The sequence below is a fragment of the Eurosta solidaginis genome, chromosome 2, assembly GCF_040869045.1.
Source record: "Eurosta solidaginis isolate ZX-2024a chromosome 2, ASM4086904v1, whole genome shotgun sequence".
NCBI classification, from domain to species: Eukaryota; Metazoa; Arthropoda; class Insecta; order Diptera; family Tephritidae; genus Eurosta; species Eurosta solidaginis.
The window spans coordinates 140,373,400-140,387,893 of NC_090320.1; the positions used below are offsets into that span (position 1 = coordinate 140,373,400).

At 37.8% G+C, this 14,494-nt stretch overlaps 1 protein-coding gene across 1 annotated transcript in view; it reads left to right on the forward strand.

Annotated features, from left to right (window-relative positions):
- Apoltp (Apolipoprotein lipid transfer particle) overlaps nt 1–14,494 on the forward strand; it is a 2,338,027-nt gene that overhangs the window by 1,503,249 nt on the left and 820,284 nt on the right. The window contains exons 16-17 of the mRNA XM_067766285.1: nt 11,775–12,390; nt 12,449–13,033. Of these exons, the coding sequence (XP_067622386.1) occupies nt 11,775–12,390; nt 12,449–13,033 (1,201 nt within the window). The remainder of the gene's footprint in view (nt 1–11,774; nt 12,391–12,448; nt 13,034–14,494) is intronic.

Here is a 14,494-nt window from a genome sequence, read left to right on the forward strand (position 1 = left end):
CCTTTTCCAGATATCGCCATAAACGTGGACCAGGGGTGACTCTAGAATGTGTTTGTACGATATGGGTATCAAATTAAAGGAATTAATGAGGTTTTTAAAAGGGAGTGGCCCTTAGTTGTATATGTGAAGGCGTTTTCGAGATATCGACCAAAATGTGGATCAGGGTGATCCAGAACATCATCTATCGGGCACGGCTAATTTATTTATATATGTAATACCACGAACATTATTCCTTCCAAGATTCCAAGGGGTTATGATTTCGCCCTGCAAAACTTTTTCATTTTCTTCTACTTAATATGGTAGGTGTCACACCCATTTTACCAATTTTTTTTCTAAAGTTATATTTTGCGTCAATATACCAATACAATTACCATGTTTCATCACTTTTTTCGTATTTGGTATATAATTAAGGCATTTTTTTTATTTTTCGTAGTTTTCGATATCCAAAAAGTGGGCGTGGTCATAGTCGGATTTCGGCCATTTTTTACACCAATACAAAGTGATTTCAGATAAGTACGTGAACTGAGTTTAGTAAAGATATATCGATTTTTGCTCAAGTTATCGTGATAGCGGCCGAGCGGAAGGACAGACGGTTGACTGTGTTTAAAAACTGGGCGTGGCTTCAACCGATTTCGCCCTTTTTCACAGAAAACAGTTATCGTCCTAGAATCTAAGCCTCTACCAAATTTCACAAGGGTTGGTAAATTTTTGTTCGACTTATGGCAATAAAAGTATCCTAGACAAATTAAATGGAAAAGGGCGGAGCCACGCCCATTTTGAAATTTTCTTATATTTTTGTATTTTGTTGCAACATATCATTACTGGAGTTGAATGTTGACATAATTTACTTATATACTGTAAAGATATTAACTTTTCTTTTAAAATTTTAATTAAAAAAATGTTTTCTTAAAAAGTGGGCGTGGTCGTTCTCCGATTTTGCCAATTTTTATTAAGCAGACATATAGTAATAAGAGTAACGTTCCTGCCAAGTTTCATCATGATATCTTCAACGACTGCCAAATTACAGCTTGCAAAACTTCTAAATTACCTTCTTATAAAAGTGGGCGGTGCCACGCCCATTGCCCAAAATTTTACTAGTTTTCTATTCTGCATCATAAGTTCAACTCACCTACCAAGTTTCATCGCTTAATCCGTATTTAGTAATGAATTATCGCACTTTTTCAATTTTTCGAAATTTTCGATATCGAAAAAGTGGGCGTGGTTAATGTCCGATATCGTTCATTTTAAATAGCGATCTGAGATGAGTGCCCAGGAACCTACATACCAAATTTCATCAAGATACCTCAAAATTTACTCAATTTATCGTGTTAACGGACAGACGGACGGACGGACGGACGGGCGGACGGACATGGCTCAATCGAACTTTTTTTTCGATACTGATGATTTTGATATATGGAAGTCTATATCTATCTCGATTCCTTTATACCTGTACAACCAACCGTTATCCAATCAAAATTAATATACTCTGTGAGCTCTGCTCAACTGAGTATAAAAATATACATATTTTTCAACCAGCCCATAACAACAAAAGAAAAAATGAAGGAAAGTCACAAAGAGAATCTATAAAAATATAAGTGAAGCGCTATATAAATTTGCAGCAATAAGAAATGTCGCGCTCGTTTTCATCTTAGGATAGAAAAATTGTAGCGTAGGAAATACAAGAAACCTGATTGTAGATGATAAAATTGACTTAGGACAATTACTTATCAGGCTGTACACACGTTGTGCGAATGCCGCCAATACAGGACTTGGTATTTATAAGAAAAACACAGTTGTACTGAGGGACAAATTGATGGAAAATGATTGATTTTTTACTCGAGTAGGGAAACTTAAAATAATAATTGATAGTTCTCTAAGATCAAATAGATGCATTAACCAAAGAGATTGTGCATGTGACAAATCCCGGAATAAAAATAAAAATAATTCTTCATAAAATTCATGACGATTTTGTCCTGGTGGCCGCCGCAGAAATCGCATGACAAATAAGATCAAAGAAATTGCTGGAAAATATGAAATTATTGAGAATATAAAAAGAACATTTAAAAATACGCAAATTTTGTTTTGCACCCACTGTACCTTCCACTACTATCAATACATAGCTACCCCGCCCTTCCATCAGCAACCCATCTATTGTCTATACAATCTATTACAAATTCATCTTATTATGAATGAGAAAAAAAATGTCAAAAGAAAAAAGACTTGAATAATATGCGAAATTAGTTTAATGAAATAAAATATATAAAATAATTTATTGCCTAGGTTTCATAAGATCATATTTTTACATATTAGGAAAATAATTTACTCTAAGCCTCGGTAGATAGATAAACAAAAAATTTTTTACGGTAAATCATATACATAGAAAAATTTCTATAAGAAAGTAGTGCGGTATAATCTAGAAAATAGAGATAGTACAAACAAAACAAAAGAAATAAAGTCCATAAGAATAGACTTAAACCCATTTAAAATATCTTTTGTTAAATTAAAACAATTAATCATTCCAATCTACTCGATTTGTAAGAACATGCCGATTTTTAAATGAGTCGACGCTCTTAAAGACCGGCTGTGCAAAACAAATTTAAAAAATTCTTTATCTGTAAAATAATCGTTAAATTAAAAATTTTGAAAAAAAGGGACTTGTACAAAAACAAAAAAAAATATATGTAAGATGCAAATAATAAAAGTATGAAGGTCAGCAAATAAGAAATTAAATCCAAAAACTCTTTCAGTACAATATTAAGTTACAATAAAATATAAAAATCATCTAAATGCAAACAAAGAGTCTTATACAATTGTTCACAAAACAATTATATAATCCTCTTTTTCTAAGGCGGATGGTGTAGCATTAAGCGTCTATGCCCACCAAATGCAATACATTTTGCGGCATTACGCATCATGAACTCCTATGCAATACATTTTTAACAGCTCAATCATATTACAATATTATACAAATTATTGACCTAACACAGCGGTTACCTAATATCAATGGAATGCCGAATATGAAACTCTTGTCTGTTCACAAATAATAAATTCTGCTTATTATCAATTTTAGTTTCTCACCAAAATATTTACATACAACCAATCATGAGAATTAACCAGACAGAATATCGATTTGCTGACGAATGCATACATATGTACATAACTGCATAGCATGCATACAAATCTACATGCATGTAGACTATGCATACAAATCTACATATATTCATAGCGTGCATACAAATCTACAGGTAAGCATACCATGCTTACAAATCTACATGTATGCATACCTTGTATACAAATTTACATGTATGATTAGTGTTAATACAAATGTAGGTTAAGAATGTATCTATAAAAGAGAAAGAATTTGTTTAATAAATGAATTGATGTTCAGACATTCAAACCACAAACATTTCGTTTTATAAATTTAAATATTTCACCTTCTCTGTCACTGCCCAGCGCTTAGTACGCGTAGGTTTGTCATCCTTGGTAAACCTTTTCTACATGACCTTGTTGAGATCTCTAGATATAAAGTCAAGGCTCTAGCAAAATATATAAATTCCACGAAGTGGTTCGACCCGCTTTAGGCAAGGTAGGGGTCCTCTTTGAGACCGTATAGGGTATTAAAATGGACCCATTGTCGGCCTAGGTAGCGAGCTATTACCATAGTGTTCAGCTCAGCCCTTGCAACCTGACTTAACCTAATCTATCCCCACCCGTGGAGGGGGGACAGTACTACATCCTCCAAATTAATAAGGAATCGGAGGATCTGTTGCACTCACAGCTTGGGAAAATGTCCTGGGGGCAGGTAGTATATTTATGCGCCTTAAAAAGAGGAGTCCTCAGGACAATAACCCCAGTACTCTAAAAGCAGGGGAGGGAAAACGACCTCGATAACCTGAAAGTAGCTACTAATGATGGGTGCATAGGCGCAGTGGGAGAGGTGCACGAGAAAACCAATAACGCTGAAAACCTTAAGAAAAACTAAAACATGCTAAAAGCAGGAAAGGTGGAAAAGGACCACGAGGGCCCGGAAGTAGCAGAAAATCACAAGGGTATAAGCGTAGAGGCGGAGGTATTGTAAGTGGACAAACAGCTCGATGATGCTGCTAGTAAAACAAAGACTCTTCGAACAGGGAGGGAGAAACGGACCTCAAGACTCGCAAAACAGCGGAAAAAATGAATCGCGTGAGCGCAGTGGCGGATAATTTGGAGGGAGACAAACAGCTCAATGGCGCTGCGAGTCTTACAAATAAACCTCCAACAGTAAAGTGGCATTGATCGAGCTCCTCCTGACTCTTAAGGAGGGTTCGTTTGATTTGGCGCTAATACTTTCATCTGGAGGAAAGGTTTCTGGACTCAGCGCTCGAGGATTCAGCGTTTATTAAGCAAAGACGGAAAACAGGGTTAGAGCTGCAGAGATGCTAAGGAAACATATATACTCGTGCATGCTATCTAAATTCAGCACCGAAGACCTAGCGGCAGTCGCAATAGAGGGAAAGAAAGAACCTTCCCTTATCCAGGCATCTTGCTACATGGCCGATGACGTGGAAGCCCCACCAGAGGAGTTCAAAAGGCAGGTGGATCAAGAAGGGTGCAGAGGACGGCTTGATATAGGCGCGGATGTGAATGCGCATCGCAGCTTATGGGGAGGGGACCATATTAATGATAGAGGTGAGTCCCTTTTTAAACGGTTTTATTTAGCTTGACTTGACAGGCAGGCCGCACGGCCGTTGTGAACGAATTTTGTAATTGAAATTTAAGTAACTTCCCGATAAGCTATAATCTTGAAACTTGGAATATAGTTCAGAACCCGATGACAATGCAATAATAAGAAAAAAATCGAAAAAGGATCGAGATATTCGCAAAAATCGTATTTGTGGTCCGATTTGTCTCATATTTGGAACACATAATACATACAAGAATAGAAAGGGACCTATGAAAAAAAATCGCCGCTAGGTGGCGCATGGATCGAGATATTCACAAAAATCGTATTTGTGGCCGGATTGGCTCATATTTGGAACACATAATGCATACAAGAATAGAAAGCGACCTATGAAAAAAATCGCGGCTAGGTGGCGCAAGGATCGAGATATTCACAAAAATTGTATTTGTGGTCTGATTTGACTCATATTTTGAACACATAATACATGCAAGAATAAAAGGCGACTTATGAAAAAAAATCGCCGCTAGGTGGCGCAAGGATCGAAATATTCACAAAAATCGTATTTGTGGTCCGATTTGGCTCATGTTTGGAACACATAATACTTACAAGAATAGAAAACGACCTATGAAAAAGTCACCGCTAGGTGGCGCAAGCATCGAGATATTCACAAAAATCGTATTTTTGGTCCGATTTGGTCCATATTTGGAACACATAATACATACATGAATAGAAAGCGACCTACGATGTCCGATTTGGGTCATATTTGGAACAAATATTACATACATACCGGTAGAAGTGACATCAAAATATTTTGGAGTTGGAAAGGGACAAGCATACATGGCGCAGAGTCGAGTAAAGTCTTTGGAAGGATTATGTATTGAGGACTTAGATCGTAACAAATTGTCAGGAAAGAGTCCTTGTAATAATGAGTCACTAAATAACCTAAATGGAATGAGAAATAATAGGCAATTAAATAAGGACTAAAAACTTGAAAATAAAGTAATTAAAAAAAAAAATGTTTAGTTAAACTGTTTTATTGAAAACAATACTTACATGAAGTAATAATAATACTAAAAGCTAGAAAATAATTAAGTAGGTCATAGGTACTAGGGCGTTGATCAGACAAATAAATAAAAGCGTTGGACGCGTCAAATTTGTATTGGTAGTCATAAGTAAAACCAAATGAACTTAATCAGGTTAAGCTACGCCTCACATTTTTAGAAATTTCACGCGCCTCACGCTTTTATTTAATTGTCTGATCAACGCCCTAGATGGATAAGGAGTGTGATGACTAGTACCTAGGACCGACCTAATTATTTTCAAGCTTTTAGTATTATTATTACTTCATGAAAGTATTGATTTCAATAAAACCGTTTAACTTAAACTTTTTTTTTTAAATTTTTTTTTTTTGTTACATACTATAGACTAGTCTACAGGTGGCCAACAGGGGTATCGTGTCTACATATGCTGGTCCTACGTCAAGCAATGTGCTTGATATCACATTGAGTTCTGAATATGATTTATCGGGATATGAATGCAGGGTCCTTGAAAGGCCATCATTCTCAGACCATGCATATATCACCCTCAAAATCCCACCACCATGATGGGGTAAGCAGCTGAGTCTTCTTAGAGGGCAGGTAAAAATGATTTTTAAGCTAGCAAAAGTTGCGGAACGCGAGTAGTACTGGGACGAATACAGAGACTGTTTAGGATCTATAACGTGAAGTCAACAGGTCAAAGCAGGTTTCATGGAAGAATTTCTGTGCACATAGAATGCTCCAGCGAAACCGCGAGACTGAGGAAAGTGATATCTAAAGGAGATGCAGTCCAAGGACTGATAAACGACGACGGGGAATGGTCACACAGTAGTGAAGAGTCCCTTGAGGCGCTACTTAACACACACTTCCCACCAGGAGACGATGCGGAAGAGTTATGTAACCACATCTACAGTCCTAATACGGAGTGAGAGGTACCAGGATTGGTGACAAAGACCAAAATTGAATGGGCAATAAAAACGTTTGCTATGTTCAAATCGCCGGGTCCAGATGGGATACTCCCTGCTATGCTGCAGATGGCCGGTGGAACGATTACAGAATGGCTAAGAATAATCTTTGGGGGTTGCATACAACTGAACTACGTCCCGCAATCTTGGAGAACGGCACGAGTAATATTCATACCGAAAGCGTGAAAAGCCAGTACTCTGCAACCGAAAGACTACAGGCCTATTAGTTTGACATCTTTTCTACTCAAAACCCTAGAGAGTTTAATAGATGTGTATATTAAATCAAAAACAAGTAAGGAAGGCTAAGTTCGGGTGTAACCGAACATTACATACTCAGTTGAGAGCTGTGGAGACAAAGTAAGGGAAAATCACCATGTTGTAAAAAGAACCTAGGGTAACCCTGGAATTTGTTTGTATGACATGTGTATCAAATCAAAGGTACTAAAGCGTATTTTAAGAGGAAGTGGGCCATAGTTCTATAGATGGACGCCATTTAGGGATATCGCCATAAAGTGGACCTGGCTTGATTCTAGAATTTGTTTGTACGATATGGGTATCAAATGAAATGTGTTAATGATAATTTTAAAAGGGAGTGGGCCTAAGTTCTATAGGGGACGCCTTTTCGAGATATCGCCATAAAGGTGGACCAGGGGTGACTCTAGAATTTATTTTGTACGATATGGGTATCAAATGAAAGGTATTAATGAGTATTCTAAAAGGGCGTGGGCCTAAGATCTATAGATGGACGCCGTTTCGAGATATCGCCATAAAGATGGACCAGGGGTGACTCTAGAATTTGTTTGTACATATGAGTATCAAATGAAAGGTGTTAATGAGTATTTTAAGAGGGCGTGGGCCTTAGTTCTATATGTGGACACCTTTTCGAGATATCGCCATAAAGGTGGACCAGGGGTGACTCTAGAATTTGTTTGTGCTATATGGGTATCAATTGAAAGGTGTTAATGAGTATTTTGAAAGGGAGTGGGCCTTAGTTCTATAGGTGGACGCCTTTTCGTAATATCGTTATAAAAGTGGACCAGGGTTGACTCTAGAATGCGTTTGCACAATATGGGTATCAAACGAAATGTGTTAATAAGTGTTTTAAAAGGGAGTGGGCCTTAGTTCTATAGGTGGACGCTTTTTCGAGATATCGCCATAAAGGTGGACTAGGGGTGACTCTAGAATTTGTTTGTACGATATGGGTATCAAATGAAAGGTGTTAATGAGTATTATAAAAGGGCGAGGGCCTTAGTTCTATAGGTGGACGCCTTTTCGAAATATCGCCATAAAGGTGGACCAGGGGTGACTCTAGAATTTGTTTGTACGATATGGGTATCAAATGAAAGGTGTTAATGAGTATTTTAAAAGGGCGTGGGCCTTAGTTCTATAGGTGGACGCCTTTTCGAGATATCGCCATAAAGGTGGACCAGGGGTGACTCTAGAATTTGTTTGTACGATATGGGTATCAAATGAAAGGTGTTAATGAGTATTTTAAAAGGGCGTGGGCCTTAGTTCTATAGGTGGACGCCTTTTCGAGATATCGCCACAAAGGGGACCAGGGGTGACTCTAGAATTTGTTTGTACGATATGGGTATCAAATGAAAGGAGCTAATGAGTATTTTAAAAAGGTGTGGGCCTTAGTTCTATATGTGGACGCCTTTTCGAGATATCGCCATAAACGTGGACCAGGGGTGACTCTAGAATGTGTTTGTACGATATGGGTATCAAATTAAAGGTATTAATGAGGGTTTTAAAAGGGAGTGGCCCTTAGTTGTATATGTGAAGGCGTTTTCGAGATATTGACCAAAATGTGGACCAGGGTGATACAGAACATCATCTGTCGGGTACCGCTAATTTATTTATATATGTAATACCACGAACAGTATTCCTTCCAAGATTCCAAGGGCTTTTGATTTCGCCCTGCAAAACTTTTTCATTTTCTTCTACTTAATATGGTAGGTGTAGCACCCATTTTACCAAGTTTTTTTCTAGAGTTATATTTTGCGTCAATAGACCAATACAATTACCATGTTTCATCCCTTTTTTCGTCTTTGGTATATAATTATGGCATTTTTTCAGTTTTCGTAATTTTCGATATCAAAAAAGTGGGCGTGGTCATAGTCGGATTTCGGCCATTTTTTACACCAATACAAAGTGAGTTCAGATAAGTACGTGAACTGAGTTTAGTAAAGATATATCGATTTTTGCTCAAGTTATCGTGTTAACGGCCGAGCGGAAGGACAGATGGTCGACTGTGTATAAAAACTGGGCGTGGCTTCAACCGATTTCGCCCTTTTTCACAGAAAACAGTTATCGTCCTAGAATCTAAGCCTCTACCAAATTTCTCAAGGATTGGTAAATTTTTGTTCGACTTATGGCATTAAAAGTATCCTAGACAAATTAAATGAAAAAGGGCGGAGCCTCGCCCATTTTGAAATTTTCTTTTATTTTTGTATGTTGTTGCACCATATCATTGCTGGAGTTGAATGTTGACATAATTTACTTATATACTGTAAAGATATTAACTTTTCTTTTAAAATTTGAATTAAAAAAAAAAAATTTTAAAAAGTGGGCGTGGTCGTTCTCCGATTTTGCTAATTTTTATTAAGCAGACATATAGTAATAAGGGTAACGTTCCTGCCAAATTTCATCATGATATCTTCAACGACTGCCAAATTACAGCTTGCAAAACCTCTAAATTACCTTTTTTAAAAGTGGGCGGTGCCACGCCCATTGTCCAAAATTTTACTAGTTTTCTATTCTGCGTCATAAGTTCAACGCACCTACCAAGTTTCATCGGTTAATCCATATTTGGTAATGAATTATCGCACTTTTTCGATTTTTCGAAATTTTCGATATCGAAAAAGTGGGCGTGGTTATTGTCCGATATCGTTCATTTTAAATAGCTATCTGAGATGAGTGCCCAGGAACCTACATACCTAATTTTATCAAGATACCTCAAAAGTTACTCAAGTTATCGTGTTAACGGACAGACGGACGGACGGACGGACGGACGGACATGGCTCAATCGAATTTTTTTTCGATACTGATGATTTTGATATATGGAAGTCTATATCTATCTCGATTCCTTTATACCTGTACAACCAACCGTTATCCAATCAAAGTTAATATACTCTGTGAGCTCTGCTCAACTGAGTGTAATGAACGAGGAATTGTTCTCTTCAGCACAGCATGCTTACACCAAAGGCAAGTCAGTCGATTTTGCATTGCATATGGTGGTTATGAATATAGAGAAGGCCTTGGAACACCAGGAATATGCCCTAGGTCTTTTTCTGGACATTGCCGGAGCTTTCAACAATGTGTTGAAAAGAGCAATCATGGACAGTCTCAACTCGATTGAAGTTCATCCAGCTTTAGCAAATTGGATCAGCTCCACGTTAAGTTGCAGAATGATCACATCGCAATGTGGTCTGTGCGATGCAATGAAATCTGTAAACAGAGGAACGTCACAGGGTTGGGTTTTATCACCAATGCTGTGAACGCTTGTTATAAACCAATTGCTTAGGCGGTTCGACGGATGACCAGTCAAATTAACCGCATATGCTGAGGACGTTTCTCTCATCATAAGGGGAAGAAGCCTAACAAGACTCAGCTCTCTGATGGATCGGGTACTTTGGGATGTATATGCCTGGTCATCTGGAGTCAGGTTAACCGCCAACGTGGAAAAACCCGATCTATTATTATTTACTAGGAAGTATAAGGTCCCTAATTGGACCAAAAATAAGCTTGGAGAGATAACCCTGCAAAAAAAATTTAGCACAACGTATCTGGGAGTCATACTAGACAGTAAGTTGTCGCGAAGAAAGCTTCCGCGGCACTCTATGCATGCAAGAGGATGCTAGGATGCACGTGGGGCCTACCACCCAAACTCTTTCATTGGGTATTTACGGCAATTATCAAACCCATACTTTACTATGGGGTTCTTGTTTGGTGGACAGCCACAAAAAAAAGTACGTATACTAAAAAACTTGAGAGGGTGTGCGCGGGGCTGCAAAATCTTTAAGGTCTTGTGCAAAACCTACGATATTAGACTCACAAAGTGGCTCATATCTCTAAAGAGAGAAGAACTAAAGCTCACGATTGGCATACTGACTGGACACTGCCTTCTGGCGTCACATGCTTATAAGTTAGCCCTCGTCAGTAACAGCAAGTATAAGAAGTGTGAGCTGCAAAAAAAAACGGCTGAGCACGTTCTGTGCTCATGTCCTGCGTTCGCCAGGTCAAGGCTCTAGCTATTAGGGGCGGGAGAGTTGCCAGATCTTGAGGCAGCAATTCAGCTGGGTCCTAGGAAACTGTTATTATTTGTCAAGAGGACGGAGTTATTCTATAACATATGTCCTGGCACCTGATTGGGGTTCTTCCGTTTGGTCGTGAAACAAATTCTGGTAACAATATGGACACTTTCAGTCTTTGTGAGGTCTTTATTGAACGGCCAGTTCAACCTAACCTACACTGGGGTGGTTCGATAGGAGCAAAAATCCCGACCTCCCGACTGCCTAAAAAAGCCTGGTTAATGCAAGCATGCACGCCCCGCTGCCTATTCTCTCGCCGTGCTGATACCACCGCTGCTACGATGACCGTTAACCGTCCTCTACTCTACCGCCATTCAGCCGTCGTGCTGACACCGCCCCGCTTCCATACCGCCGTACTAATCCGTCCGCTATTCTACCGCCGTTCAGCCGCCGTTCAGCTGCCGTGCTGACCCCGCCACGGCTTCCATACCGCCGTACAAATCCGTCCGTTGCCCTGCCACCGTTCAACCGCTCTGCCGATTCCTCCTCTGCTACAACTACCGTTAGGCCGCTCTCCTCCCCCCCACGATCCATCTTGGAACGGAAAGTTTCTGTCCTCCTAACACCTACAGCCGTGTGTGCGTGTTCGTATCACATAAATACTGTGCTTTTATTCAGTTGGGGTTTGTGGGACCTTACTCGACTCTGGATTGACTGAGCGTTACCTCATCGTTAGACAAAACCCACCTCATATTATTATAATATTTATTTGTATGGAAAATTAGTATCATGAACTTTTTGTGTCAGAATTTTTGCCGGTATTGAAAAGAAAACAAATAATCTGAAATTTCTTTTTCAGAGGGTACAGCTATCGATTTTGCCGACTAGACTGGGCATCAGATTTTTCTTTTATTAGACTTCATAAAAACTACACAAGTGATAAGTTGGACCATACTTTAGAGGGAACTATTGAAGTACAAGTGCCAGTAAATACACGTCATTACGCTGATATTATATATAATCTCAAAGAGAACTCGGAGATGGGTAAAGGCGAGTTCAAAGTATTTTACAATAAAAAGGCTGTGGTTAATGGTACGTATCAGAGTAAAGAATATAACTCATCTAGTTTAAGCAGAGTCACTGATATTACGATTGAAAACGTTATTAAACCTATTGGCCTACATTTTGTTAACAGTTCTTATTTTCGAGATAAATGTGAATATTCTAGCATGAAGCGTATAGAAATATTCGACTTGGATAATCCAAATAAATTCAACTTGACAGTGGAAACAACTGTAATTGCTTCAAAAACCAAAAAAGATATTAAATTATTAGTTATTTTTTCGAATCGTACTATAATTTTCACAACAAAGGACAAAAAGTCTGATAAAAATACAATACACCATCGCGGTAAATTGGAGTTGTCCGAAGCAGCATGGGTAGGGTATAACATAGTAGTTGGAAAGAATAACATGGTACTATAAAGTTTCTAGTGATATAACATAACTTTTCACAACTGTAATTAAATTTCAGAAAAACAACGAGTTTCATAATTTCGAGGCAGAATTGTCATATCCGAAGCGAAAGTTCTCTGTCGATGGCTTTTACTTTACCACATTGAATGAATTTAACCTAAATATGTCATTTGGACTATCCGGTGCTGTCGACCGAGACAAAAACTCGCTGCAAACATGTCTCTTATGGCGAACAGAATCATTAGGACAAACTGATGTGGATAATCAAACGTTTATATTCACTTTGGGACATCATCTCTTAGAGAAGGATATAACCTTGAAAGGAAGTTATTATCGCGGTATAAGAGAGCTAATAAAAGTGAATGTGTTATTAGAGTACTCAAAAAATCTAGACCATTTAGTGGCAATCAGTACTTCTTTAACAGATGAACGGGAAGAATTCGATCTAGCAAAATATGCTATACATTTTTTAGCATATCACAGGGTATCTGAATTAGATGTACAGTTCAATGGATCTGTGAGAGTGCAATCTTCTTACTTCAAAATGGAAACTAAGTCATTATATAAAAATGACTATTTTCCCGGAAAAGATGGAGTGCTACTTGTTCTGTTTGACTTTAATGATAAAGAAATAGAATATACGGTGAGTAACCAGCATATAGTGTATATTGGGTTTTATTGCGAAAAAAGGTTTAGTGTGCGCCAGTATTATTTGATTATTTATGCATTGGAGAAAATTTGGGTAGGCATATATTTTTTAAATCTACTAAAACAGCTAGATCTTGCTTTTGTATTATTAATTTTTTTCCACAGTTTGCCGGTCAATTAATTTTTAACAATCAAAAATATTTTATTCAAGCTCTTTTAAGGCAACACTAGTGCATTAAACAAATATAATGAGCCAAAAACACATAACAGCAAGTAAGGACGGGACTGTTTTCGGTTGTGCCGAAGTCATCGTACCTTTCATGATTGGAGCTGAACAATAATCTGATGAAATTTTAAAAGTGCATAAAATCTGAACAAGCAGCCTCGTTCCCCCTCTTCATTCTCTATCCCATTTTTTTTACTCTACTCATCCATTTTACTTCTTATTCTTGGCCATCCCTTCTTCCGTTTATCTTTCTTCCACTCCCGAACTCATTCCCACTCCCAGTTCCACTCCCACACCAACTTTTCCCATCTTCCCTTCCACTTTCTTAATTTTTACCTCCGCTTCTCATTTGCATTTTCTTTCCTCTCCCACACCGGGTCCGAAATATACATAAGTTACAAAAATATTAAGTTCGACAAAGAGGTACCCCTTTACCAAATCTCTAACAAATGGCATCATATACTAGATTTTCTGGAATAGGTCGGTCCCTGAACCCCTTCCCGGAAACAAAAGAGAAAGAGTAGATAGTTTTTTAATTAAGAAGGCGCGTATGAAGCTATTACGCCCATTTTTTATTTAATATATTGCGAACCCCAAATAAGGTCCTCCGAACTGAAAATTACTTCATTTCTATCACTTGGGTTTAAAGGTCAAGCATGTGTTTGATGTGGAAATAAAAAAGTTCACTGTTCGCCTTGTCATGGACAAAGAAATATTATTTGAAAAATAGGCTTCATCGGTTTTGAGAATTTGACTCTTTTATTAACAAAATATAACGTACTAATTAATTTATATAGTAGCGCTGTTCAACCCACATCTTTATATTTGCTTTTATTTCAATCTTTTCTAGACTTTTATTTAGCATTAAAAAAAAAAAATATTAGTAATTTTGGAAAATGATGTTTTTATAAATTGATACTACCATTATCCTTGTGTCGCGGTCATTAGCACAAAACTACAAAAACTTGTCTAATAAGCAAAACTGAACTTGAAATTAAAACATATTTCAGATGGTAAATAGTGTGACGAATATTAGCACAACTGAGCTGCTACTAAATAAATAAAGGCACAACAACAATAAAGCAAGCTGCCACTCTTGTGTACATGAATACATGAATTTAATCCATTTACATACGTACATAAAAGGTGAAGAATGCACACACATGTAGTCATGAGCCGAAGTTAGTTGCTCACGCGTACACACGCATATATATAGCTCAATTACCAAGC